At 36.9% G+C, this 27,202-nt stretch overlaps 9 protein-coding genes across 9 annotated transcripts; 4 read left to right on the top strand and 5 right to left on the bottom strand.

Annotated features, from left to right (window-relative positions):
- Positions 1-46: 46 nt before the first annotated feature.
- GCK72_019305 (uncharacterized protein) lies at positions 47-4,122 on the bottom strand (the record flags this gene model as incomplete). Its single annotated transcript, XM_053732965.1, has 8 exons — positions 47-197; positions 253-401; positions 1,596-2,256; positions 3,042-3,188; positions 3,300-3,457; positions 3,520-3,585; positions 3,631-3,767; positions 3,864-4,122. The coding sequence occupies 8 exons, from the start codon at positions 4,120-4,122 to the stop codon at positions 47-49; spliced, it is 1,728 nt and encodes a 575-aa protein (XP_053581878.1).
- Positions 4,123-5,459: 1,337 nt separating this feature from the next.
- Positions 5,460-9,320, top strand: GCK72_019304 (uncharacterized protein; the record flags this gene model as incomplete). The annotated part of the gene is made up of 7 exons (XM_053732964.1): positions 5,460-5,605; positions 5,652-5,880; positions 5,927-6,069; positions 7,534-8,036; positions 8,082-8,443; positions 8,487-9,089; positions 9,135-9,320. The coding sequence occupies 7 exons, from the start codon at positions 5,460-5,462 to the stop codon at positions 9,318-9,320; spliced, it is 2,172 nt and encodes a 723-aa protein (XP_053581877.1).
- Positions 9,321-14,423: 5,103 nt separating this feature from the next.
- On the top strand, positions 14,424-18,239 carry GCK72_019303 (uncharacterized protein; the record flags this gene model as incomplete). The annotated part of the gene is made up of 10 exons (XM_003115576.2): positions 14,424-14,438; positions 15,361-15,521; positions 15,737-15,890; positions 16,528-16,662; positions 16,774-16,849; positions 16,903-17,006; positions 17,090-17,186; positions 17,237-17,330; positions 17,523-17,781; positions 18,150-18,239. 10 exons carry the CDS (start codon positions 14,424-14,426, stop codon positions 18,237-18,239), a joined length of 1,185 nt encoding a protein of 394 aa, XP_003115624.2.
- A 1,416-nt stretch (positions 18,240-19,655) lies between these two features.
- Positions 19,656-20,096, top strand: GCK72_019302 (uncharacterized protein; the record flags this gene model as incomplete). The annotated part of the gene is made up of 2 exons (XM_003115813.2): positions 19,656-19,826; positions 19,896-20,096. The coding sequence occupies 2 exons, from the start codon at positions 19,656-19,658 to the stop codon at positions 20,094-20,096; spliced, it is 372 nt and encodes a 123-aa protein (XP_003115861.2).
- A 233-nt stretch (positions 20,097-20,329) lies between these two features.
- GCK72_019301 (uncharacterized protein) lies at positions 20,330-21,790 on the bottom strand (the record flags this gene model as incomplete). The annotated part of the gene is made up of 6 exons (XM_003115244.2): positions 20,330-20,466; positions 20,569-20,647; positions 20,699-20,935; positions 20,984-21,093; positions 21,139-21,390; positions 21,436-21,790. 6 exons carry the CDS (start codon positions 21,788-21,790, stop codon positions 20,330-20,332), a joined length of 1,170 nt encoding a protein of 389 aa, XP_003115292.2.
- GCK72_019300 (uncharacterized protein) lies at positions 21,178-21,822 on the top strand (the record flags this gene model as incomplete). Its single annotated transcript, XM_053732963.1, has 3 exons — positions 21,178-21,405; positions 21,449-21,494; positions 21,668-21,822. The coding sequence occupies 3 exons, from the start codon at positions 21,178-21,180 to the stop codon at positions 21,820-21,822; spliced, it is 429 nt and encodes a 142-aa protein (XP_053581876.1).
- Positions 21,823-22,251: 429 nt separating this feature from the next.
- GCK72_019299 (uncharacterized protein) lies at positions 22,252-22,735 on the bottom strand (the record flags this gene model as incomplete). The annotated part of the gene is made up of 2 exons (XM_003115805.2): positions 22,252-22,454; positions 22,507-22,735. 2 exons carry the CDS (start codon positions 22,733-22,735, stop codon positions 22,252-22,254), a joined length of 432 nt encoding a protein of 143 aa, XP_003115853.1.
- A 222-nt stretch (positions 22,736-22,957) lies between these two features.
- GCK72_019298 (uncharacterized protein) lies at positions 22,958-23,840 on the bottom strand (the record flags this gene model as incomplete). Its single annotated transcript, XM_003115794.2, has 4 exons — positions 22,958-23,089; positions 23,150-23,414; positions 23,664-23,716; positions 23,769-23,840. The coding sequence occupies 4 exons, from the start codon at positions 23,838-23,840 to the stop codon at positions 22,958-22,960; spliced, it is 522 nt and encodes a 173-aa protein (XP_003115842.1).
- Positions 23,841-26,283: 2,443 nt separating this feature from the next.
- GCK72_019297 (uncharacterized protein) lies at positions 26,284-26,673 on the bottom strand (the record flags this gene model as incomplete). The annotated part of the gene is made up of 4 exons (XM_053732962.1): positions 26,284-26,322; positions 26,369-26,456; positions 26,499-26,541; positions 26,619-26,673. The coding sequence occupies 4 exons, from the start codon at positions 26,671-26,673 to the stop codon at positions 26,284-26,286; spliced, it is 225 nt and encodes a 74-aa protein (XP_053581875.1).
- Positions 26,674-27,202: the final 529 nt, after the last annotated feature.

Here is a 27,202-nt window from a genome sequence, read left to right as displayed (position 1 = left end):
ATTTATTATGAAAACAAATGAATAGTTGACTGCTGAATGTTTGTATTCACTTGAGTTCATCTACAGTTTTCTCTCTTCTCCACGGTTTTGGCGTGACTACAGCCAATATGAGAAGAGTGTACAGTATGGTGAAAAGCATTGCAATTGCTCCAATGTACTCGGTTCTGTTCTTGCAAGACAAATCTTTGAAGCATTCTCTATAACGGTTTGAGTAATAATAATTTCAAATAAATCTCAAAAACGGAAACTGACAGTTTGTTATGAATCATTTGCTGGTATCCAAGACAATATTGCACACAAGAGATAATCATACAACTGATGCCAACTGCTCTGTGAACTGACATCAAACGAGCACGAAACGATTCCGGAACACGAGGAAAGAGGAAAGTTCCAAAAGAGAGCTGGAAGATTACTTTTAATAAGTTTTAGAAACAATTTTTTTTAATTGTAGCGTAACTTACCTGACCAGTATACACAATCAGAACGACAACTCCTAGCCCACTATGAATGTTTGAAAAATGAGAAGTTTTCGCAAATTGTATGGAAAGAACAACAGAAACCATGGCAGGGAGACCCAATCCAATTGCAGCAAAATGAAATAGAATATGAATAATTTTCGTGACAATGTTCGTGTTGTATCGGTGGACTCGGTAACCCATTAATGCTAAAAATAGAACTGCATTTCTAGAAGATGAACAGTGAAACCAAAAATACCTTCTCCTTGGAAATAAATAAAACCAAGAAACATTAACAGTCCATGCAGTTTTTTTCCTCTCATTTCTAATCGCTATTCCATTCCGAAAAGTGTTGAAAAAGTATCCATTTTGACATACTGTAACAAACCCAACCAAATGGGTTACTGTGAGAACGAAATCAAAATTATCCAGCGAATAGGTGGACATGGTGGCGAATATTATAATGAAAAATGGAAAACTGTACAGAGGGTTTGTTATTCAGACCTACAAGTCAAATGATATCAGAAGTGAGTCATGCTTGCATCAATCCGAACTATTTTATTTGGAGCATAAGTAAATAAGTAAAACGAGAAAAAGAGAGTGAATGAACTAGTGTCCGGTTCCTATTGAAGTACTGAACATCACTTTCGTCTGTTTCTTATTGAAACCAATTGCTTTCTGAAACCTATCTCGCAAAATTGATACAACATTTCTGTCTACCTTGAGTCCAAGCTTCCGTAATATTCCATTTCTTATTGTTTTATTGAATATCAAATATATAAAAACTGGGGCAGAATGACCCAGTTGCCACGACAGATTTCCGACGATAATGAGCCAAGGAGGAACTACAATATAGTTCATACTCACAAATATCATAGACGCAACGAAATTCACTGTACAAATCATTGCGGATTGAAAAAATATTTGAATGCTCTGCAATGAATCACATTTTTTGATGCATGATACGGATTTTTGAAAAAAAACTATAATGATCCTGTTTTGAACTAGGAAATCTCGTTCTAATAACAAAGCTGCATAGGAATTTATAGACAATGACTGCCTTAAATAGAATGTGTCAAGTCTTAGGTTTTTGCGAGCATCCCTTTTCCTGGAATCAAGTTTCAGAAAAAATAAACTGACCGCATTTCTCGACTCTGACGGACCAGACACAGTTTTGAGTTTTGATCCGAGTGCAATGCAGAAAACAACATACATCAGACAAGTTGCAAATACGACCAAAACATTATTGTAGATTGTCGCCACATTCGTGTACTCCGAACTTCTCCCCTCATAAATCATTGGATCGTACTGCCAAGAATGGAATTTTGAATTAAAAAGGACTGGCCTGGTGAAAAAGAAAAAGTACAGTCCATAACAAATTGCAAGAAAAATGACGATGTAAGTGCGTTTTCCATCGAATAAAAATGAACTGGCTTTTGAAGAAAGTAGGTCGAAAAGTCGGTTGGTGACAAGAATGAGTGCAGTCACACAAGAACAACACCAGAGAGATTGAGCAGACATTCCAGATAGAAATATAAGATTAGGATATGTACAGTAGACTGCTCCGTGGTAAGCTAGCCAACCTTCTATCGGGCAAATGAGAACAATGGATAAGACATCAACGATTGCCAGGAATATCATGATTTTATAGCATGACATCTTATAATGATCTTTCTCGAGCATCAAGTTTATCATTGGGATGTATGCTATTGCAATAAGTATACCAAATACTCCTTCTGCTATTCCGTGAATTGGACGAGTGATTCCAAGTCTTTTCGACCATTCTTCAGGAGAATAAAAACTGAAACTTGAACAACATTGTTTAAGACTTTCACATTTAACCGTACCTGCAGTTGTATAAAGGATTAGCTTGAATGTTACCAGATCTTATAATCTCGTTCATCGCTTCCAGTCAAAGAATAACCACGGTAGGCAAAATGAACAAAACAGGTTCCACTGATTACTTTTCTCTAAGGAATCTCGAGAAAAAACAAAGTCAACCAAAACAAGAAACGGTGAGAAACTCTGATTAGCAAAGAAATTAAATGAGCAAAACACAAGGGTGAACAGAAAAATCAGAGGCGACTCGTATGTTTTTCTAAATCAGCTTCAAATACATTTAAAAATGATTTTTTCTAACGGACATCGGTCAATTCAGCGTCGTTTTCAGGGCTTTCCGAATGATTTTACTATTTTCTATTTATACCACAAAGCATTCTCATAAAATTGATAGTCACAAAAAAACACTCAAAACGACCTCTCTCGAAACTGAAAACAGTAATTAAGTGATTACTTGGAACCTGTATGAAAATGACCTTACATAATTATCCGTTATTAAAGAACTGAAGAAAATAATCATTTGATTTTCTGTGTTTTAATACAAACTCAGATTTGAACTTTGTTTCATTTGACCAAAAAATAAAGAAATGCAAAATTAAATACAGCACAATAACTTATTTCAAGAAAACAGACATTAATGGATAAAGCTTTTGAATCTGTGCAAAGTTGGTAGTGGTAGTTGGGAAAGAAGAATGATGATCATTGGAAATATGGGGAGAATAACAATGGGAAACATAACAAATTTACTTCAACTCATCTGGAGTTTTCTCTCTTCTCCATGGCTTTGGAATAATCAGAGCTAAGACAAGAAGTGTATAGAGAATAATGGAAAGAACACAGAAGGCTCCGACGTATTCGATTCGATTCTTACAGGAGAGATCACCGAAGCAGGCACTGGAAAATCAGAAAAGTAAAATAGATGGAGAGACCCACATTATTATTTTGATCAAACATGTAATTTTTGAAATTTGCTATCTTCAATTCAGGAAGCTTTAAAAAACTCACGGTTGTCCTTCCAAAAGAACATTTCCAAATCCTAGACAACACTGAACACATGCAACCACAAAGCAACTGACTCCAACTGCACGATGAACTGGCATCAGACGAGCACGATGGCTTCCAGGAGAACATGGACACAAGTAGGTTATGAAACCGAACGAAAACTGAAAACAAGTCGTTCAGTAGAATCGGTTGTTAAGCAGACGTTTTGTGTTCAAAAACTCACTTGAACAAGATAAGCGGCGATAAGGCAAACGCCAATCCAACTGTGAACACTTGTGAAGTTATTGTACTGAAAAAGAACTTTAATTTACTATCATTTCCGATCGGATCTTACTCCTGTATAATTCGTGCTCATAATAATAACAACAAGAGCAGTGATTGCCAATCCTATTGCAGTACAATGAAGAGCTGTATGCAAAAGTTTTGAAATCATTTTTGCATCGTATCGGTAGGCTCGATAAGCCAGTAGAGCTGAAATTTCAGACTTTATTTATTTATTTTTTCCGAGTTATTCCTATTTCTAAGTTTCCGCCCACACTGTCTATTGAAGAATTTAGACAAACTCACCTTCTCCTTGAAAGTAGATGAAGGCTAAAACCATCAAAAATGCGTGTAACTGATCTCCTTTTTTGCCAATAATGCCCATTGTATTTCCATCCATTGTTCCAGTTGTATTCAATGGAATAGGCCATCCGAGTCCATTTTTAAATGTATTGAAGAAGTATCCATTCAGACAAATTGTTACGAATCCGACAAAATGAGTAATAGAGAGAACAATATCAAAGTGATTCCAAGATGATCTGTCGCGTCGAGAATCTGACGACATCTGTAGAAAAATTAATAAAAACTAAAGGAGGGAAATAAAAATTTCAGCAAAAGTGTTTCGCAAACGTCGTGTGTAAACGAAAGGTGAGAATAAGAGGTGATTCTAGGTGATAACAAAACTGGTGAGTCAAGTCTGAAACACCCACATTCCTTCAGAAATTTTTTATTTTTTGAAATTTTGAAATGAATCACTGTGATACAGAACAGTTTCTAATTTTGGTAGGAAGAGATCGAACTTTATAAAATGTTGAGTGGAACGAATTTGTATATTACGGTGGCTGAATTTTAACTGTAAACCTAGTATTAAATTAGTTTTAATTCAAAATTGAAACGTTATTTTCCGTTTTCGCAAGGTTTCTCAAAACACGTGAAATTTTTTTATTATTAATACCGCGTTTGTTGAGTATTTCCAGTAAATCACTTTCAATTCTGTATATTTTTACAAAATTTCAATGGGTGGTTGAAAAACTCTAACGATCAAAGCTGCAGCATTCAAAAAATTAAAAAGTACAATTCTTCGAACACGATGCCATTGAAAAACTGAAAACCAAGCCCCGAAATCAGAGAAAAGATTGCCAACCTGTAATAGATAAAACGAGAAAACGAGAGGGTAGAAAAGAAGTTGTATGTGGTCGGAAAGGGGGGAGAAACAGAATTTTGCTCTTTCTTATCAAATGCCTCGTTTACAGAATACATACATATTGATACACATCTACACAAAACTATGGCATTTCTACATAACTTTCATTCATAAATATGGGTGTAGTACAGAACAAAATGTGTTGATTATTGTTGCTCGATGGTCGAATTGGGAGACAAAGAGAAATTACTAAATAAAAATAAGAATTTTTGAGTTGAAGGCATATACTGTTTTTTGTTGGTTGGGTGTGGTTTGTCTGCTGGAATGTTGATGGAGGCTTGATAACGTGTACTGTACAAATAGTGAACCTGGAAAAACATTTCCTGAAATAAAAACATGATTAGCAAGTGTTAGGATTCTGTAAAAGAGCTTCTTCTGTCTGTAGAATTCGAACGCGTTTTACTTAACATGTTTCGAAAAGAGCTCATAAATTTGAAAATTTCGAAAATCTTCAATTGAATACGTTTCCCCTTTCCTTGTTCTTGTTTCTGATTCTTTTGAAAGTTTATATTCCTACAAAACCAACTCTAATCAATAATCATCCCTATCTCATCTAAACCATACTCCATGGCATACGGAGAGAGAGATAAGAAGACGCAGACAACATGAGACGTTTCCTACCAAAACAGTGGCCAAAGTGTAGTCTCTTCCCCTTTTTTTATGTACACTTCGTTATTCTTGGTACTTAATTAATTCAAATGGTTACCAAAGAAGAGTTTTTCAAGTATTACTTTTCTATTATTCTATCTGAGAAAGGTTTGAGACGAATTCGAAAACTAATCTGGAATAATTCTCGAAATACTCCTCTTAAATTGAGAATAGATCAGTTGGGATCGAGTGCGAAGTAAGTTCAGTTCAGGGGATTCTGATCTGACAAGAAACACTTCCAGCGTTATTTCAATCCACCCATTAACATGCTGGTCCCTTGGAATTCTCGATTGTCAACTTGTCAAAACTTCTTTCACGACAACAACAGAGCATGGACACTCTGCTACAGTTGAACGAATCATGAAAGTTTGTATCACTAATTTTGTGAAGATTGGAAGCGTACAAATGTCAAGAATTGATGTTTTCAACTTTTTCGGGGGAGAGGAATCTATTGAAATTGTCACTGTCAATGTGAGTTTGATAGTTCTTGTTAAAATTCAATGTTTATCTGTTCTAGGATATCACGCCAATCTTCAAACTCTATGGTGCTCCCATTCCTATCGCTGAAGATGCGAAACTTTCTCTCATTCGACAACCGGGAGTCCCGAAAAATATTCGGTTGGATAAACATCATTTGGAGCAAATTTTGAAGAGCTCAAAGTAAGTTTTTCATTACAGTTTTGAACTACCATAAATACTGTATTATAACGGCACCTGTAATAGAACGACACCTGTATTATACCGGCACCCCATCTATACTTACAAGGGAATGACCCTGAGTGTCCCCCGAGTTTCTCAACGATCTTCTCACCAAAGATAGGTCTCACCGAGACTAGAACAACACTATATGTTTTAGGTGCAACAAACTCGTTTCCAGCGAATGGCAAACATTTTTCATTTTTTTCAAAATTTTTTGGTCGAGTCACTTTGAGAAACTGTAACTTTGTTCATTTTGAAGTTTTTCATAAAATTCAAAGTGTTATAAAAAGCTGAAGGTGTCAGCTACAAAAAAGCCAACAGGAACGTTTTACCGAAACTGAAACCTGGAAAGATACAAATCAAAACATAAAAATTGACAGTACTCATGAAATCTGAAAGTGGCCATTTTCGAAAAAAAGGTCTCGGGGGACCATGTCCATTCGATTCCCCGTGTTGAGTGAGGTACACATACATGTACAAATATATGGCTCACCTTTCATTTTGGAGACTTATTTTCAATTTTTCAACTTTCAAGTCGATTTCTACGTATCCCTGTACGTTCGAGTTTTCAACTAAAAACGCAAAAACACAGTTCATGGCGGAATGTTGTTGAAACATGCTAAAACGCGGTTTTTGAGAACCAATATCATGTTCTAATAACTCTATGATCGCAGATAAAACGAATTCAACCATTAATTTTTTTACGATATTCGTGGGATACGTGGAAATTACTTAAAAACTTGAGAAATTGAAAATAAGTCTCCAAAATGAAAGGTGAGCCATATATTTGTACATGTATGTGTACCTCACTCAACACGGGGAATCGAATGGACATGGTCCCCCGAGACCTTTTTTTCGAAAATGGCCACTTTCAGATTTCATGAGTACTGTCAATTTTTATGTTTTGATTTGTATCTTTCCAGGTTTCAGTTTCGGTAAAACGTTCCTGTTGGCTTTTTTGTAGCTGACACCTTCAGCTTTTTATAACATTTTGAATTTTATGAAAAACTTCAAAATGAACAAAGTTACAGTTTCTCAAAGTGACTCGACCAAAAAATTTTGAAAAAAATGAAAAATGTTTGCCATTCGCTGGAAACGAGTTTGTTGCACCTAAAACATATAGTGTTGTTCTAGTCTCGGTGAGACCTATCTTTGGTGAGAAGATCGTTGAGAAACTCGGGGGACACTCAGGGTCATTCCCTTGTTAGAATTCATGAATATGATCATCCCGGTGTTTTTTCTTGGTTCAGATTAGAAGCAGCGTGATTAGTAACTTCTTGATCAGCAAAAAGAACGGCCAGAAAAGTTTTTTCGTTTAATTTTAATGAGTTTCTGAAACCACAAAGATTCTCTCGGAGACAGTTAAAAATATATCATCATGCCGTTATAATACAGTATTTACGATAAGTTCCTTTCATTTTTCAGTATCTTCTATAAAAACGACATTGTCCGAATTACCGACTACAACGTCTACAACGATACAACTGTCAACTTGTTCTACAAATTAGATGTCTCAAGTTCTCCTTGTATTCTTGATTCAAGTACATCCGTCTATGAAACTTCAGCAGTCTCCTCAATGATTCCATTTTCTAATTTCCTACTCCAGAATCCGTTGACATCTTCAATGAAGTCAACGGTAGACAGAATGACTCATATTTATTTTGCACAACGTCGTATTACAAAACGAGCTCTCGTTCTTCTTGTAACCGGAGCATCTGGTTCTGGAAAACGACTTTTGAGTCAGGTTTTCGCTTCGAAAACTCATCGGAATTTTTATGAAGTGGACGGATACGAAATGGTATGTGACAGTGCGTCAACATCAGAAAACAAATGGACAATCTGGTGGGAAAAGGCGAAATTATTGAGGAATTGTTTATTGTTTGTGAGGAATGCACATGTTCTGGCAATTGATCAGTTCAATTCACTCGGTGAGATCTCATATTTTCTCTTGATTTTTATTTAAGCCTTTTTAGATCGAAGAATCCTCCAGCATATAGAACTGAAACTGGCAGAATCATCCAGAATAACTGTAGTTTTTTCATGTAATACTGACATGCTAACCTCGATGAGTCCGAACGTGAAAAATCTTGCACTCTACACATTTTCTGCTGATTATATGGATGAAACTGACAGAAGAACTTGGCTGAAATATCATTTAAATGAGAAAATAGCTGTTCACGTGGCAAAAAAGACGTCAGGATTTACATTGGCAGAACTACAAGAACTAGTGAAAAATGGAAAGAAAATAAGTGATTCGGAGAGGAATGAGAAGGCGTACGAGGACTTGATTGACATCAGAAACTCGAATTTTGCAGATGCAATCGGGGCTCCGAAGGTATGAAATTGTAGAAATATAATAATTATAATGTCTGTTTCAGATTCCGAACGTTCGATGGGAAGATGTTGGAGGCCTTGAAGAAACGAAACAAACTGTTCTGGAGAGTATTCGAACCAATTTATTCGGATCCCGAGCATTGAAACGGTCCGGAATTATCCTCTACGGATCTCCTGGTTGTGGAAAAACATTGATTGCTAAAGCAGTTGCAACCGAATTCAAAATTGCTTTTTTATCTGTGAAAGGTCCAGAATTACTGAACAAGTATGTCGGACAGAGTGAAGAAAATTTGAGAAAAGTGTTTGAAAGAGCAAAACAAGCATCTCCGTGTGTCATTTTCTTTGATGAAATCGATAGTTTGGCACCGAATAGAGGAAGAAATGGGGATTCTGGAGGAGTCATTGATAGAATTGTATCACAACTGTTGGCTGAACTCGATAAACTTCACAATTCGCCACTGACAAAAGTGTTCGTGATGGGAGCAACCAATCGACCAGATTTATTGGATAACTCGTTGATGACACCGGGAAGATTTGATAAATTGGTGGAAGTGAAACCAGGGGAAGATGTGGAATCAAAGACGAAGATTCTGGAAGCAGTTTCAAGGAAAATGAACTTTGATAAAGATGTGGATTTGAGAGAAGTTGTAAGTTTTCTTCTCTTTCTTCGCTAAAGAATTGTTCTGTTTTAGGCCAGTCGCGTGGATGAGAAGATGTCCGGTGCACAACTATTCTCTATCATTTCAAATGCTGGAATGGCTGCAATTGTAGAAACAATACAGAGTATTGAAGATGGGAAACCAGAAAATCAAACAGTACGAGTTGCACAAAGACATCTTCGAGAGAGTGTTCAGAAGTTCCATGAGACGAAAGTTTGAATTCGACTTTTCCAAAATTGTCATACTTTTTAATAAATTTGTTTTTTTCAAATTGTTTTGTTGTGTTTTAGTGCTAATATTTTTATATTTAGAATGTCTCATATGTTTTTTTTTATATTTCATTGCCTTTATCATTAGGCTAATTATAAGTTTTCTTTCTACTCTCTGTGCCCCCGTGACGTTTTCTTGAAATCCCGAGTCCTCATCCAATTCTTAGTGCTCATTAGGCAACAAAAGCAGTCAGGAGCGATGTGCATTCAATTAATTTTCTCTACAATCAACTCTTCGTTTTAATGAAAGAGGGTAGACTCCAGAGTTCGCGCACAAAACGACTTTTTTCTGGAGCGTCATTCCAAGAAAACGACTCATCATTCTGCTGAAAATGGAGAAATTAGATAGAAGAAACTAATCTTTCTGGTCACTCTGATTTGTAAAACTGTGATTTTTGAACGATTTCTGTCTGAACTCCTGACTTCAACAGAAAAACTGAATTTTCACAAGACAGTACTCCACTTCCATTCAATACCTATCTAATTCAAAAACCCCTTCTCAATATTCAATTCAAATCCGTTCGATCATCTGTTTCAGCTCAGTTTTCACGCTCTATTTCAGATTTTATTTCACTTAACTTCCTTCTTGACATCACTTTATGTTTCCTTTCTCAACTACATCCTGCTTCTTCAGTTCCCAAAATAAACCTGAAATTGAAAATTGAAATTTTAAATTTTTCATATAAACAAACACTAAACCACCTGCTGTGCAAGTTTTTATCCAAAAAAGTTTCCAAGAAAGAATAAAAACGAAGAAAGCATTATCCCTTTACCACGATTCTTATCCAGAGAAATCCACATATTCTCTAAAATCATTCTCAACTTTTCTGTTCTCATTAGGCCGAAATATCTCTTTCAGATCACTATTGCTCTCACGGGTAACTTTTTGAATCGTGAGAACCAAATAAATTGGAAAAAGATCATACATCTTGGCGGATGACTATGTGAACTGTTAGAAATTCTATTCTGGTTTGAGGTCAGATCTCAGGTCAAGATTTCAGAGCTTCCTTTAGAAATTACATGCTTGAATAAATTGGACAACTGGGTGTTCGACGTCTGCCGGAATTCTGTATGACACCCGTCAGAATTGTTCAGATGATCGCAGCCACGTAAAATCATAAATTTCTGGCCTTGAAGTCTTATTAATCCCTATAAAATACACATTAGTAATCGGTTCAAGTAGTACTAGTGTCTACGGAAAACTTAAAATAAAATTCCAGGTGATTCAGAACGATTTCAGCTGCTTCTCAATTTCAGTTTCGATTCTTACACACCTCCCACAATATTCTTCACTCGTAGATTTATTACTCGGGCTTTTCGTTTTTAAAGAAAACCGGAAATGATTTTGTTCGATTTGCGTACACAAAATCAAGAAGTTATTCAAGTTTTCGATAACTTTGAATTTCATGAATAGGTCTGTAAAGAAATGAAGTCATATTCTATCAGGTGTGTGTACCAAAACATTGGAGAGAAATCATCTCTTCCGAATTGATTCTTGGATAACGCTGCACTTTTTTGAGATCGAAAATTGTTTAGTACAAGTTTATCCAGAAATTTCATTTATAAACCTTTTTGTATTATCTTCACTCTCCTTCCCTTGTTCCTTCGCACTAATCCTCTCTCTTTAACTGGTGACACTTATTCATTGCTAACGCCATTCAATATTCTCAAAATGTCCATTGACATCCGGATGCCAACGTCAAAAAAGAGAAGCGTTTTTGTCAATTATTCACACCTTTCTTCATTCATTCCAGTTTTTTAAAGATTTCTTTCTTTTAATCAAAGGTTCCTTGTTCCTCATTCGATACTCATTTGAGTCTTGAATGAATTCATACTGAATAATTGATTCTTCATTTCATTTCTTTTTTGATATGTAGTGCAAACGAATTGCAAAAAGTAGAAGACGTAGAAAAACTTAATTTCCGGAAAGTTTTCTGAGTTCAATTGTTTAATGTCTCGTAGACAAGTTCCTAGAATTGTTTGGAAAATGTTTCAATGACATGGATGGGTGAGTAAAGACAAAAAAGCATCACATTATTAAAAAAAACTCAAACCGTTTTTCGTTTATCTGAACTTCCGAATGTCTGTTTTCGAAAATCCGCACATTCGTTTGTTTGTCGGCTTGTCCTCGATGAAAATTTTATATGAAAAACTAACATTTCTTTCAAGATCTTCCCACAGAAAATCTTCAGAATATCCTTTTTGAATAGCTCTCTGATGTTAGCAGATTTATTTGTATTTTCTTTAATAATTTTATGCAATAACTGTGAACACTTGTTTATCATTAAAATTTACGTATTGCTTCTCAGTCAAACCTTTCCGAAGACGTCACAAAATAGAAGACCTGAAAATCAAATGTGTCACTAATATTTATCAGATAAAAAGTAAATGTCTTGGATCCTCATAGGAGAGAAAAGGAACTAAAGTATGCAAAAGAGGGTGGTGTTTTCAGTCTCGTTGAGATCATTGATATTCAACAAAAAACTGGAAACTTTTTTATTTGCACATGCTAATCTCAGACATAAAGATGAGCATTGGTTACGTCAGTTCTTTGTTTTTTTATTGTTGCTGGAAACTATTCAATTGACCATTGAATAATGGGTAGCACTGCGGAGTTGAAATACAAAAGATATTAATGATGAGACATTATCCAGTACTGGTTTATGTTTTTTTCAAAGCAACAATTCATTTCCAACATTTCCTTTAAATTGTTTCCCTGATACGATCTCTGGTGGCATCTCTTCTTATAGGCCATTCAGTCCAACTGTCTCTTCTTTTTGAATTTCCGAACGGAACTGTGTAGTTTCCTATTTCTCGTCTCGTTGTGTTTTTGTAGGAATTGCTATTTTTTATTCTGAAAGAAACCTTTGTGCTTCTTATTCAAATTTTGTTATCTAAATTTCAGTAAATAGAAATTAGCCTTCATGAAATTTTAATTTTTTCTCTTCATTTTGTTTTTGCAAATTCTCCATTTTTCCGCTACGTCATTATAGAAGAGAGAATAAAGCATCACGCTCCCTGTTTCAGAATGCAAAATTTGTGGATTTCCTCTCTTATTATGTTGAATTTTTGAAAGAATTCTTTTTGGAAGAGTTTATGATTTTTGAAACAAGAGGACACATGTTTTTGCAGAAGAAAAAGGGAAAATGAGACCGCCCGCATACTTGAAACAAAAAGAAACTAGTGTGAGAATGACCGGAAGTTTTAAAAGTTTTCAAGAAACATGGGACACAAAGTGGTTGGTTCACTGCAAGAGTTCAAAGTTGATTGATCTCGGAAAGTCGAATTTTACCGGACTGTTTGTTGAATCTTTGTCATTCATCCACTTAAAACAATTAAAACACTTTTTATTTTATTTTTTCTCTAAAAATAAGATAGTTCTTCGAGAAATAAATGAATGTGAGGAAAAGTTGTATTTCCGGGTTTTTTGAGCAATCTCCTTCATTTAAACCTATTTTTGATATCTAATTTATGAACATTCTGAGAAGTTTGCATCGTTCAAAATAAGATTAATAAACTGTCAGTGCATCTCCTGCCTGATCTGATCTTTGTTTGAAGAGTTCCAAGTCAGAGAAATTGCTTCAAGTTGTATTTTTATTCTGATCTATTGTGACGCTTCACCTGGTCGGTCTAATTTCCGGTTCACTTCCTACCGAGTCTATAGACTTTAACCGATTCCATGTGAATCATTAGTGCTTAGAGAATTCAGAAGTGGAAGAATCTGAGATCTTGGAAGTGTGATGCCTTCTGAACATCTAGCAGAAGTAATTAATGATCAGTTGAATTATTACAAAGTTTTTTGCAAACTTGTCTATTGAGACAGCTGAGAACAGCGAGATGTTCTCTACAGGCTCACTTGATTTCAAAAAATGTAAACAGTTCATTCGAAATACCTGTCTAGTTCACATATTTTTGTAGTGATTTCCGTTTCTATTCTCTAACGAGGAAGTTTTACGGTAACTTTTCTATGCCTTCCAGTGTTTCTTATAAAACGGAAGATGAATTTCCAGACAAACCTATATCGTAAATAATGAAGCAATTCTCTATTTTCCCTTGACCCACTCCTGCGCCTTCAATTGTGGGCGGAGCCAACCCTCTACTCCGTCCGTCTTTCCTTGTTGCAGTCCTCAACATATTCTCAGGTTTTTCCCCACTTTCCAACTGACCCCGCCTTCAAGAATGTTTCTTTTTTTCTCGTTTTACAGATTTTTTTGATTCAACTCATGTATTCCCTGTGATTAAATTTTCAGTTCATGTCACTATTCCACAAATTCTGAACGTTTTCAGAGAAATGTTACACTTTGATTTTCAGGAAATCAAAACAATAAATAAATTTGTCTGGAATACCCTTCATTTCTGTTTTGGTCTCTCCCTTTCCCGCCTACTCTCATAATTATGTTGAGAAGAAAAAGTGCCGGAGAGTAATTATTTTTAAGCCGGTACCAGGCACGTCCAGCTAGTTAAGTTTTGCTTTTTCGAAATGATGCAAAAGTTTTGAAAGAAAATTCATCCGAAACTGCTCAAGATATATTTCTGAAAATTAATTTTTGAAAGAAGAGAAGATCTTCGGACTGAATTCTTTGATTCTGGCCAATTGGTCATAACAAAATGTTCAGCATTCGTAGTCAACCTAACTATTGTACTTCCAATTTATATAACCTATGAAAACAAAATGAAGATCCGGGTTTTCAGTTCACTGAACTTATGGTAGTCAGACTGCTGGTTCTCAAGATAAATAGGCAGCAATGCACTACATATTGACTATACTGGCATCGAACCAAAACACCATTAAACTAAAAAATACGCTTCCGGATTCCTCCTACACTTTTTCTACCAGTTACTTCCATTAATCTTAATCATAATTTCTAGAGCATAACCACTGTCAAAGACAGAATAAAAACGTGCATATTCAAAGACAGAGATGCTCTTTGAGCTTCAGCCTCGATATAAATGAAGTCAGTCAAATAGGACTAGACTATATACAAAAATATACTGAAATATAATGACGCTTTGCATACATTATTCTGTGAGATGAGCGGATGTCCGTACTGAAATGGAACACGACGAGGTATGCGAAAATATGAGAGTTGTAGGATTGGTATTTGGATCCATTGTCTGGGAGTTTTGAACTTATGTTTTGATATGAACTGAATGTTTTCTAGATGACTATAATTGTTTTTTGGAGCTCATGCTGTGATTGATCTTGTTCCAAATAGACGTCCCTGACTTTCCCTGACTTTCGGGCATGTAAATAGGTTCAGTGCCATCTGGAGATATAGTAGACAGTAGACTTCAACTCAGTTTCTTCCACTTTTCCCAATTCTTGTGCCATGCTCTGACCATGATTCTGTCAAAAACACTTGTCTTTTCCCAACTGCATTATGTTTTACTGAGACTTCGTACTGGTCTAGACCCCTGTTTTGTCTCTTTCTGTTCCTTGAGTATCATCGTTTGACTCCAAATGAACTTACCAAATAAGGTAAACAACAGCTACAATATTCTCCGAATTTTCATCTTTCCATTCACCAACATTACTCATGCCTCAGTCCAACCGCCCATTCTATTTCCGGGATTTAAGCCGGCTTTGTTTTAAACTTCCTTTACTTTGGACTTTGAATTTCCTCCACTTTATTTCATCATTAAAACTAACTTGTCTGAGCTTGAGCTGTATGGCTAAAGAAGAGTTTTAAATTTTAAAAGAAGTTCGTTAGTTAGGAAAAAAAGGAAAAAGTCCAGAATCCCCTTCTCCCGCCCAATTTCAGTTTTTTTTATTTTCTCCGTTCAACTTACGGCTTCTTGCTTTTTCTCTTTCACTAATGAGAAGCCCTGTCGTCAATTTGTGCTTTTGTCTCTATTGCTTCTTCATCTTCTTCTTCTCCATTTTCTCAATATATCTTTTTTGACCACACCCCCCGCACTACATTAATCCTCGTCACTCTCTTCTACTCCCGAAATTTTCAGTCATCCTCTCATTATCATTAAAATTTCAGATGTCTTTTGACACTAATTCAACCACAATGTTAGATCAGTTGGACGAGGAGACACCAATGAAAAGTAAAAAGATTATCAAGTTTTGGATGATTCTAGCAGCTATTTGCGTAATAGGAATTATATTCAATTTGGGTCTTTTGTTGAGGAGAAAATTTACTTCGTGAGTTTTTGCACTTTTTTGTGGGGTTTGAGAATACGATGTATGTAAAATACCAATATGCTCTATCAGAATCAAGGCCTTCTGCCATCTAGAGAAGTTACAAAATAATATTCAAGTACAGTAACAAAACGGAACATTTTCTGTAACTTTTAGTTTTTCACTTTAAAATCAATAACCCATTATTCATCAGATTCTTAATTAATTATTATTTCCAGAACCCGCACATCATCCACTACGAGATCTTCTCTTTTCTTATTGGGAACAATGGCTGCAGCTGACACTTTATGCCTCTTCTCATTGCTCTTTCTCCTATGTCTTCGATTCTTCGGACTCGAAAACCATCCATACGTTCTGACATTTGTTTGCAAGGTTAGTGTACCGAGCCATGCCTGAATCCAATAGAAAATTGCATTCGAATAGAAAAATAGACCCACACAAAAACATTCATTAGCTAGATGAAAAGGATGTGTGAATAGGTTTTGTGCGTGGAATAAAAGAAAGAAACCAGAAGGAAGTGCGAAAGAAATAAAGGAAAGAAAGACCTAGAAGTGTGATGTTTGAGAGGATAGTAGATGGAAAAGTTATATTCTTTTCGTGACGTATCGGTTTATATTCCGCTTATTCCGCTTATTTTGATCCGGGATCGGCAAGATAAGCGGTTTGATAAAAAGTGATAAGCGTGTAAGGGATATGAAAAATGTATCAAATGCGAATCCCTAATCGTTCGTTGGGAGTTCAAACGCCCTAGCTGGGAGATCAAGGTAGATCAAAGTATTAGAAGATTAATGGAATATCTTAAAAGTTTGAACAGTAGCCAACAGTTTGAAATTAGCTTTCCCTTTGTAGTTTTTTCCTGTTTTATTTCCAAATCTAAACTTTTCTCCACTTGGATACAATAGAGAGTCCGCGGTTCTTGAACATTACCCTGCAAAAAAGAGAGATGTCCCGAACAAAAGTGAAATCCATTCCCATTCTTTCTGAACTTTATCCTATTCCTTTTGTTCAGCTGAGTGTGTTCGTCATGCACACAACTTCATCCTTCTCCATCTGGTGTTGGTTAGTGCTCTCTGCAGTCCGCTACGTGGCAGTTTACCGCCCGTACACACATCTCAAACTCAATAAGGAGCCGCGTCTCGCCGTGGTAAGCCGGTTTACTTTTGTGGCGAAGGAAGTGAAGATTTGGAAAATTTCATTTTGACACCTCCCCATTGTCCACCTCTTTCCACACTGAAATTCATATTTCTCTATTCAGCTAACCGTCGCCATCTTCTGTTGTGTGTCGGAAGTGTGGGTGCTTTGGGACATTGAATACGACGAGACATTCAAAGGTAAGCAAAAAGGAATTGAGAGGGGACCAACGAGCGATACGGATGTTTTTCAGCATGCGGCGGAACTGAAACCGAGATCAGCAGACATCTGCAGATTTTTGAGATCTTCAGCTCGTACTTTCTTCCGGTTATTATTATTACTGTCCTGGATTTGAAGGTTAGTTCGATTTAAAGGGATTTGTTTCAAGAGATTCATTCAAAAGCACATATTTTTCGAGACTCTATTTCCTACTTTTACAGGTCATCTTGTGCCGAACATGGAGATTTTCCAGTGGCCCGAAACGTAGCGTCAAAGCTGTCAAACAAAAAATGAGTATCTATTCAGAAGGGTGTCCATGTAAGTAGACATTTCTCTTTAATTCTAATCCTTTATTTGTATTATTCCAGCCCCCGAATCAAGTGTCAAAAAGTATTCAACCGCAAACGTGACAATTCATAAGTCTAAATCAAACGGAGAGTTGACGACATCCAGCTCTTCTAGGTATCTTTTTTGATTAGCTAAATTCAGAATAGGAGTTCAATGAGCAGTCTGATCATATTCTTTTCATGTTTGGTTTGTTTTGTCTTGAGTTTTTTTTTAAAGAAATGATCAAACGGTTATTCAAGAGACAGTTACTCATTGAGATCCTCATACAAACTGACCCAATGTTTCTTAAAATGTAACCAATTTCAGATCGAAACGTCGCCAACATTTACGAGTTTTACGTCGATGTCTCTGTATTACAATCTGTGATCTTTCCATGAATCTACCATCTTATTTGCTGAGACTCTATGTCTCTTTAGTTGATGATACTGCACCAATGTCAGATGAATACATCTCAACGATTGCTTTGATTGAAGAAATCTCACAAGTCATGTATTTCGCCCAGTTTGCTCTCAACGCTTTGTATCTCATATGCATTATTTATGACGCCCCGAAGAGAAAGTTTACGGTAAGAGATGATCAAAACATAAATGATAAGATGAACCGGTCAATGATTTTCAAAGATTCGGATAGAAATAATAGAGATATCTCATTGTTATACGGTATCTGCACGATTCCGAAAACAACGTGACCTAGTTTAAAACAGTCTAGATTTACTTCCAGCTGGGCAAATAGAGAATGATTGATCCAGATGGACCAAGCTTTTTTTTAGAAGAGCAATGTAATAAAAAACTGACCAATAATAAAACTTTAAATTTCGGATTCACGAACATACAGATATAAAACTAAAAGTTAGATGATCTAAAACCTAGAATTCCAAAAAGTCATTTTTCTGAAGATCCAGACAATTCCTCCTAATAATCCAATTGTTTTCAGCTCCCGAGTACCCAACTGAGCGCCGTCGGACTCACTCCCCGAGCCAGCCGAAAATCAGCTCGAAGTACATTCGAAACTCGTCTTGTTTAACCGAAATTAAGAATATCTATCAATTGTTTTTCTGTGATCTTCAACCCCGTTCCTGCCAACAACTTGCCCCTTGTTGTTCTTTGTTTTAATGAATCATTTCCTCGATTTCTTCTCTTTTTTTCCCAAGACATGACAACAAAAAGTGCACATGGTCCCACACACGTAGCCTCGTGACATCTGACTCCCGGGGGCAGCTCCATCTCAATCTGAATCTCTTCAGAATCAATTGATCTCTCATTCACGTGAACAGGTGGATTCTTTCTTCTTTTATCCGATGTATTCGTCATCATATGATATCTTTTCTTTTCGACGGGGTCACTATACATTCTGGAAGAAATGGGCGGAGAAGAGGGGGGAAGAAAGCACGAGATCGTATCGAATGTTGATTAATCTGTTAGATAAGAAGAGGGAATGAAAGGAAGGAAGGGACCCTCTCAACCCTCATTCATTGTTTCATTTTAAATCATGGAAGACGCATAAACCCCTCCTTTCTTCCCTTCTTCTCATTCTCTTCCTCATTCATCAAACTCATTCCCTTCGCTGTCATAAAATGGAAATTTCCCTGAAATGGAGATTTCTCGATAGATTCAAATGTTGTTCTAGTTGGTCTGTTATCTGAAAGTAGTCACACACGACTGATGTAGACTACTGTATCTTCATAACGTCTTAGTCAAAAATAAACTGATATTTTCATTTATTTCCAAGAAAACAACTTATTCTTCTGAAATAGAAAACTGAAAAAGGGTTTAAAAAAATTCAGTTTCGGAATGCCAAAGATCCAAAACTACACAGTTAAGCAGAATGTGAACTGCCTAAAGCCGATCTCTGTTTTTAAACCTAAAAGACTGAAGAAGAGAAACTAATTGACGTTTTCCTCTTTTTTCAATTTAACTTCCAATAGCTTGAAGTCAAATGTCTTGAGTTCCCAAAACCAGAGGGACCAAAGAAGTATCTACACAGAACTCTACAGTACCTACTGACCACCTATTAATCTTCCCATGGTCCCAGAGCCTCCTCCACCCCCGTCAGTCTTTGCCCTTTTCCCAAATCGCCAAAAAAAAGAACAATACTGTATAGTAGACAGATGTTCAAATAGACCCGCAACATTCCAAATTGATCTTTTTTCTGCCATTTTTTGCGCGCACTGTTTCCTATAAAACGCCGCGCGGATATTCATGGACACTCAGTTTCTGGGTGGGGTGGTCACTACTCTCACCAGCTTGTTTGCTCTTATCAAAAAATGCAAAAATGCTTCAGGACTGTGTTTATTTGCTGACCTTTTCCTATTTTTTTTCTCTTCTCCCAACTTTTTTTCTCGCGCAGACTTCTATTCAACTCCGCCTTGTTTCCTGGATGACTCAGAATCAATATACATATATCAATATGTATCATTTTTCAGACACTTCACTACTCGTCATGCGTCCGCTTATCTTGCTCGCTCTTCTCTTCTCCGTTACCATCGCTTTCAACATTTTCCGTGATGAAGTCGTACCAGAGGAGCAACTTTTGACGGTTCGTCGTACTACTCGTGACGCCAAGGATAGCAGTGATAGCAGTGATTCAGATGAGAAGGACGCCAAGGTTACTGTAAGTTTTTGATTTGTGTCACCAGCTTCGTCTGGATGTTCCTTCTTTCTACAATATAGTTTCTTTCAGGAAGGATCCGGTTCCGGTGACACCCCAGCAGAGCCAGAGGAGCAACTTCGCCGTGTTGTCCGTGATGTTGAGGGAGAATCTTCTGGAGAAGAGGGATCCGGTGACGCCGCTCAAGTCACATCTGCACCAATCCGTTTCGTTCGTTCCGTCGATGTCGAAGGATCTGGATCTGGCTCTGACGAGTTATCTTCAATCGAATAATTGACTAAGTCAACAACAGAATGATCTGTATATATTTCGAAGTATTGTTTTTTCATATTCAATTTTTTATCAATTTCCCCACTCGTCTTTAAGTGTTCTTCCCATCACATTCTTTCCGTTTTCGCTCAAAGCTAATTTACAAATCTAATAAATTATTTCATTTCTTTTTGTACTATCATAGAAAAAACACTACGGGGATTTAAAATATTCAAGAATCTATATATGAACTGAATCTAGAAACTTTTCTTGATAGCATCTCGGATATACTTCGGCGGCTCCTTTCCTTCAATCAGGTCATCAACAAGTCGAGCGAGAATACGATCGATATCCGTCTCCACGTACACCATCTGCACGAATCCTCCTTCGACAGCTGGAAATGTTCAAAATTAGCCTTTCAAAACAAGACGAATCGAAATTCTCAAATAGAAACGTTAAATTTATCATTTCCTACAGGCAAATTATACGGGCGTACCTTCTGATTTTTCTGTAGCCGTGCTTCCTGAATACTGAATGTTCAGTCTTTTCGACACATAATCGCCAATTCTTGATATCTGAAAATACGTATTAAATCCCCACATTGTCTTAAGTGGCACGCAACTAACCCTTGATAAAGTGAGACCCCGATTTTCCACAACAAATGCTTGCGATTCGTAGTTTTTCAGCTCACTTCCCCGTAACTCGCGAACTTTTACTTCTAATTCCAAGCCTTCGTCGAGATATGCTCCAACTCGAACATTCGCATCATTCACAATTCCCTCAAGTTCTTTTGGCGATTTACTCATCCAAAGTGCACAATGTTTCATACGTTGTCGTGAATTGCACAAGTCAACTTGGTTTTTCTTGAATTTTATATTTGTTAGAAATTGGAGGTAATATCAATTTAGTACCTTTTCTGTATAACTCGCGCCCGTACACTGAACACTTATCGGCCATTCGTTTTTCGTGCCGAATTCTGTTTTGAGGAATGGTGATGTGATGGCTGCAAGTGAGTTTCCAACTGAAAATCAACTTAATTATATTTTTCTTTCTTTCTGATCGATACCCAAATAAGTCAACGGAAAATGTGAAGACCCATCCGTGAATGGAAGTAGCGTGGATTTGTCGATATTCAAAGCTTCGACAATTGCAGCTCTGGCAAAATATGACGGAGAAATCGGTTGACAACCGGGAAATAAATCCACAAGTTGTTCTCGAATCATTTTTTGCACAACAACTGGATAACCGACGAGATGAACGACGTGATTCTGTTTGTCGATTCTCATCAATCCTTGTTGAGCCAAGTACTGAGCATGTTCTGAAATATAAAATTGTAAGGAGAAACTGAAAGTAAGTATTTTACTTGATGGTTTCAGAAGAGGTGTCTGTTTTTTGCCAGCATGATGAATAAGATTTGGAAGAGTAAGGGCATTCAGAAGTCCGTCTTTTTTCGCTCGCAACTCTTTTTTCAGCGATGAAACCGTATCTTTGTCGGCTGATTTCCACTTCTGATAGACTTCGAACCACTCGTGATATTCTGATTTTACTTTTTCAACATCCAGAGTAACATTTCGCGATTCTAGAGCAATTTTTAGCTGATCCGTCTGTTCGAACACATTTCTCAAATCCACCAGTGGATCGACCACGTGAACATCTGAACCCCCTACAAATCGAGCAGCCAAATGAGACATTCTGGCTAGTTGTCGATAAGGAATCATCTTTAGCTGCAATTAATTCTGAAATTCCATGAAACTAATACTAAAGGAGTAAGATAGTCAGCAAGATGGTGTAAAAACGGTCTTTTCCATAAGAGAGATAAAACTACAAGTTTTTTTCGCCGATCAATTTATATACAAAAATTAGTTGTGTGAAGTAAAGTATAGGCAAAATTGTAGAGAAAAAGAGTATCAATGGGAGAGAACAAAACCGCAAGGAAAAAGTGGAACATGGGAAGAAGTAAAGAGTTATCCGAACTATTTAAAAGCCAGTGATGGGGAAAATTAACCAAGGAAAATAAAAGAAACAAAAAAAAAACTAGGCATTTTAAGGAATTTACAGGTGGAAATGTACAAAAGCTACGCACTTCACACAATTTAACAACAAACTTGATACAATAACGAACAAGGGATGGAATTTATATTAACTGAACGGCGATTGATGAGAGACGAGACACTATGGTCTAATTCTTCTTGATGTAGCTGTCCTCCTCGTCTTCATCGAACACCTCTTGGACGTCATAGTCCTCGTCGTCCATATCATAGTCCTCATCGTCGTATCCTGAATACTTGCGAGAGGAGCAACCGGAGATTCCGCGAGATCGTTGCTTCTTCAATGCCTTCGATTGATTCACAGTTTTCTGCTTCTTTGCAATCTCATCCTGAGCTGAAAGTTAATCATTTTGTTGTTTGAAAGCTAATTTGCTAAATCTACTAACATTTACTACGTGGAACATTGGCAATTGAGCCAGCTCCGCCATTTCCAGCGATAACGAGATTTGGTGGAGTGGTCGACATCTCCTCCTTGGCAACAGCTGCCTTTTTCTGCGAAACCAACGAATTGGCGTCGATAGCGTAGCCGACTGGATCTTTCTTAGCCATTTCTTTCTCCGCTTGAACTTCTGGATCACTATCATAGTCATCTGCATGTTGAATCGGCTTTGGCATGTTTTTTGTTGTTGAGTGGTCTTAAATTCAGAGTTGAAATCATAAAAGAGCTGAAAATTGTAAGAAATGAAACATAATATGGCCAACAGAGCCACTAGCAAGCATAAATTAAAAAAAAACATAACTAATATTATGAATTTATTTAATTAGTAAAGCTTGGAACACTAAACGAACAGTATATGTTACATGAACGAACAAAGTAACGAGATCATCAGAAATGTATTAGATGTGGTATGGTGGGCGAGTGTTTTCATGTCCATATTCTTTCAGAATCTCGTCAAGAAGCTCTTCGGTCAACGTGAATTTCGTTTCTTTCGTGCCTTTCTTGGTCTGTCCGATGCCCTTCATGCGAGCCTGAAATAATCGTATTTTTTTTGAATGTTAGATGCATCAAAACTCCTTCGAAAAACTTACACTTGTCATAGCATCAAGAATAATATCCGAGATATGCTTTTGGGCAGCCAGCGAAATCATTCTAGTCACACGTGGATCAGTTCCCTCCACTCCAGCCGACTTAAGGAAATGCATAGTGACAGAGTCCGGAATCGTCGGTGGATAGTCACCGAGCTGATTGATGAACTCGTGAGTATCATCATGATTCACGTTCTTCTCAACTTTCTCTTTAGTTTTTTGAACGAATTGTTGCTGATTGGCGGTCAATGGACGGTGAAGAGTGGATCTGAAAACATACATTTCAAACTTGGAAAGTTAAAAACTGTTTGTCTGGGTTTATTGAAACACAGATGCGATCATTTCATCTATTGAGAGCGGAATTTCCCTAAGCTTCTCATGGCTACGATGTTATGGGCTATTGAAAAAATACCACAACAAATCTGTTTTTGTTGCAGAAAAATCATTTCACTCGAGAATAGACTCTTTACAGCATATCAGCAGATTTTCCATCAAAGCATAACCATTTTTGTCCTACCTGATTGTTTGAACCGATGGTTCCGACGAATAAACCTGAGACGATGATGGTCGCTGTAAATATAATTATCAATAAATTTTCTATACCTTCCCATTTAACTCTTACCTGTGGAAGTGCTGGTGGTGGCATCATTGCGGAGTCGAAAGAAGATCCCTCATGTTGCTCCGGATCGTTCATACTTACTGAAAAGCAAATGTTTTTACGTTTCTCTGCGAATTCAAACAATATTCGAAGCTTATACGTGTATAATTTAACAGATAATCGATAAATTTTCCCAACAGTTTATAATTTCATGTAAAAGCGCGTGATTCTTTCAATTCTGACAGTTTCGTGACAAAGCGAAGGTGCAAAAATGATTCAGAAAACCTCGTGGGGGAAACTCCTCCCCTTTTGCCAAAGTGCGGCGCACGGTTTCGCAAGTCGCCGCACACTTTTGTTTCGATTTATTTTAGTGTGAGTTTCTCGACACTTTTCCGAAACAAAAATGAATGAAAAAAGTAAATCATTCGGAAATTCTCGAAGAGAAAAACCAGAAAAAAACAAGTTTTATATCGATAAAAATGTTCAGTAGAAATGTATACCACTGCCTACTTCCCCACTCACAAAGTAAAAAAAAGAAATCCTATTAGTTGGAGGAGATCGCGAAAATAGAAAGAAATTATCGACAGTTCACAGCACCCCGAAACGGGATACAGCGCTGAAAAATTTCAAACGTTCGCCGGGGAGCGCGTTTGCTATTTCAGTGCATTTTCAGAGGCACTTTTTTCAAAGTGCTATAACTTTTTATAGAGCGAATTAAAATAAATTCTGAGACCTAACTATTGTAGAGGATAATCTGTTTTATCGATTTTTTATAATTTTAAATTTTTAAAAATGCTTAATCGCTGAGATCATTCGAGAGTTTTCGAAAAAAACACCCAAAATTGCTTGTTTTTGGACGGATTCCCTACTTTTTCAGAACTTTTTTGAATGAAAAAAACAAAAAAAGGCATGAATAACTGACATCATACCGAAAATTCGCGTAACATTAACACTAGGGGGATAAAACGCTGAAATTGCACAATTCGAGTATTCATGTCATATTTGCGTATTATAACCGAAATTTCTTAATTTTATTGTTGATCTAGATGTCTCAAAACATAGAAAATATTTTCAAAGCAGTTCAACAACTTCCCATTGAAAAAACCCGTTTTTTCAAAAATGTCATTTTCCAATATTTGCATTCACTCTCAAAAAGAAGAAATGAAGGTTCCAGGTGTGATTTTTGAATCTATATCATCTTCTATTATACTGGATTACTCAATATGTCGAGATCCCTAGTACTTTTGCCGTGTATCACTTATTTTTCAATCAAAAACTGCTTTGACGGGTTTTAGGGTCTCATCAATGATTTTATGTTTCCTGTAACGATTTCTTTATTTTATAATCACTCAAATAGCCCAGAAACTTTTTTTCATTCAAAAAAGTTCTGAAAAAGTAGGGAATCCGTCCAAAAACAAGCAATTTTGGGTGTTTTTTCGAAAACTCTCGAATGATCTCAGCGATTAAGCATTTTTAAAAATTTAAAATCATAAAAAATCGATAAAACAGATTATCCTCTACAATAGTTAGGTCTCAGAATTTATTTTAATTCGCTCTATAAAAAGTTATAGCACTTTGAAAAAAGTGCCTCTGAAAATGCACTGAAATAGCAAACGCGCTCCCCGGCGAACGTTTGAAATTTTTCAGCGCTGTATCCCGTTTCGGGGTGCTGTGCAGTTGGGAAATGCGAGACAATTTAATTAAAATTGGTTCCTAATGATTGAGACTCGCAGAGTGTAAATCAATATTTGTATGTTTTTCGAGCCGGTGTCCTGATTATTCATTGGTGTTTCAAGCAAGAGAAGGGCTGAATTATAATGCTGAATTTTCTGAGAACCATTTGCGTCATAATTATAGAAGCATTTAGTGTAAATGACAGCATTATAAGTTCAATTTTTGCAAATAAAAACCAAATGTTCAACTTTTGAAACGGAATCTAGTTTCTGAGTAATTTTGGTGGATACTGGTTCAAATTATTCTTCTGCGACTTGAAGCGAGACAAAACGAAGATCGGGAGAGCTATTGAACAAAGGAATGTAACTAGGGGAGAGTGCGCTCACTCTTCGTTTTCTTTACAGTCGTTTTCCCCAATTAACAGGTTGTCTCATATATCCCAGATGGTGCTACTGCGTTCAATCAATATCCTTGTTCAACCAGTCGCTGCGTTCTCTGTTCTGGGAGAGTCGTCTCTGGGAAAACTAGTGTTAAGTAGTCAGGAACTGGAGTACTACGTGTTATACGTTTGTCATGAATCTAAAACTATTCTTTCTTCACTCGTAAGAACCACTTTGAAAGTAGAAGAAGTTGGTTCAGATGTTAAACTTTATTCATATGATCTTCTGAAAATTAAAACAAATTTTTGTTTAACACAGAATCACTTTATTCAATGTAATGAATAAAAGTTATTGACGATCAATTGACATTTCGAGAGAAGCATTTGCAGACAGTTACTGTAGTGCGAGAGAGAGAGAGAGAGAATGAGAAGGGACAAACTGGGAAATGAAAAGACGAAGAAGACGGAGGAGAAGGGAATGATGATCTACATATCAACATCCGATTGTGAATCCGCCGTATCGATCTGTAAGTACAGTACATCTTGCGAATCGTGACATCTCTAAACGAACTAGTTTGTCCCACATTCCCTGGTAGTCGTTTTGTGGAAGACTACGGTACATGCGACGTGGAAGGAGCCGAGATCCGCCGAGCCGCGACCTGGAATACGATGGTGAACGGACGTTCGGTGACGGCTTAAACCATGCGGCGCTGCGATCGATGCGCGATTGAGCGGAGGTGACATCTGAAAGTATGTTGAGAGGGATTGAAGAAGGAGAGTGGTGGGGGAATTAGGGTACTGAAAGGTACTGTATAACTTACCGAACGTAGCGATGAGAACGAACGCGAGAAGGAGAGCGGCGGCGAGGAAACGCATATCGTCAAGTGAATGAGTGAGAAGCGAGTGATTCTGAAGAGTATTTAAAGCTATCTGGGTACGAACCCTTGGGAACACGAGAGCCAATTAGGCACGAAGACACTGTCTGGCGGAATACGAAAGAAAATGTGGGCGATGAAATAAAGGAAAGAGGATGAGTCAAGGAGTAGACAATACTAATCGGCTGGGGACATTGTGTGGGAGACATCGAGACTCTAATTGGATGAAGACGGTTTTTGGAATCTATTCCTCGTGTGTTTCAGTATGTTTATCTTCTCGGGTATTCAAGCTACTATACGAATTCTGATGTGTTAAGCAGATAAGAGAAAAGTTAAGTATGTGATATGAAGGGTTGAGAAAGTAATAATGTTTGATCATGACGTGTGGAACCTAGTAGTGAGGAATCAGTAGCTCATAGTCCATTTAGTCTCTGGAGGTAAGTGAAGAATAAAAAAGTACAACAGACTGACACATGATGCCATTCCATCGAGAAAATAGGTCTATATGAATCATGTATGAGACTGGGCGG

Source organism: Caenorhabditis remanei, chromosome V, assembly GCF_010183535.1.
Source record: "Caenorhabditis remanei strain PX506 chromosome V, whole genome shotgun sequence".
Classification (NCBI taxonomy): domain Eukaryota; kingdom Metazoa; phylum Nematoda; class Chromadorea; order Rhabditida; family Rhabditidae; genus Caenorhabditis; species Caenorhabditis remanei.
Note: the sequence above shows the minus strand (reverse complement) of the source record. Positions and strands in the feature narration are given on the sequence as shown.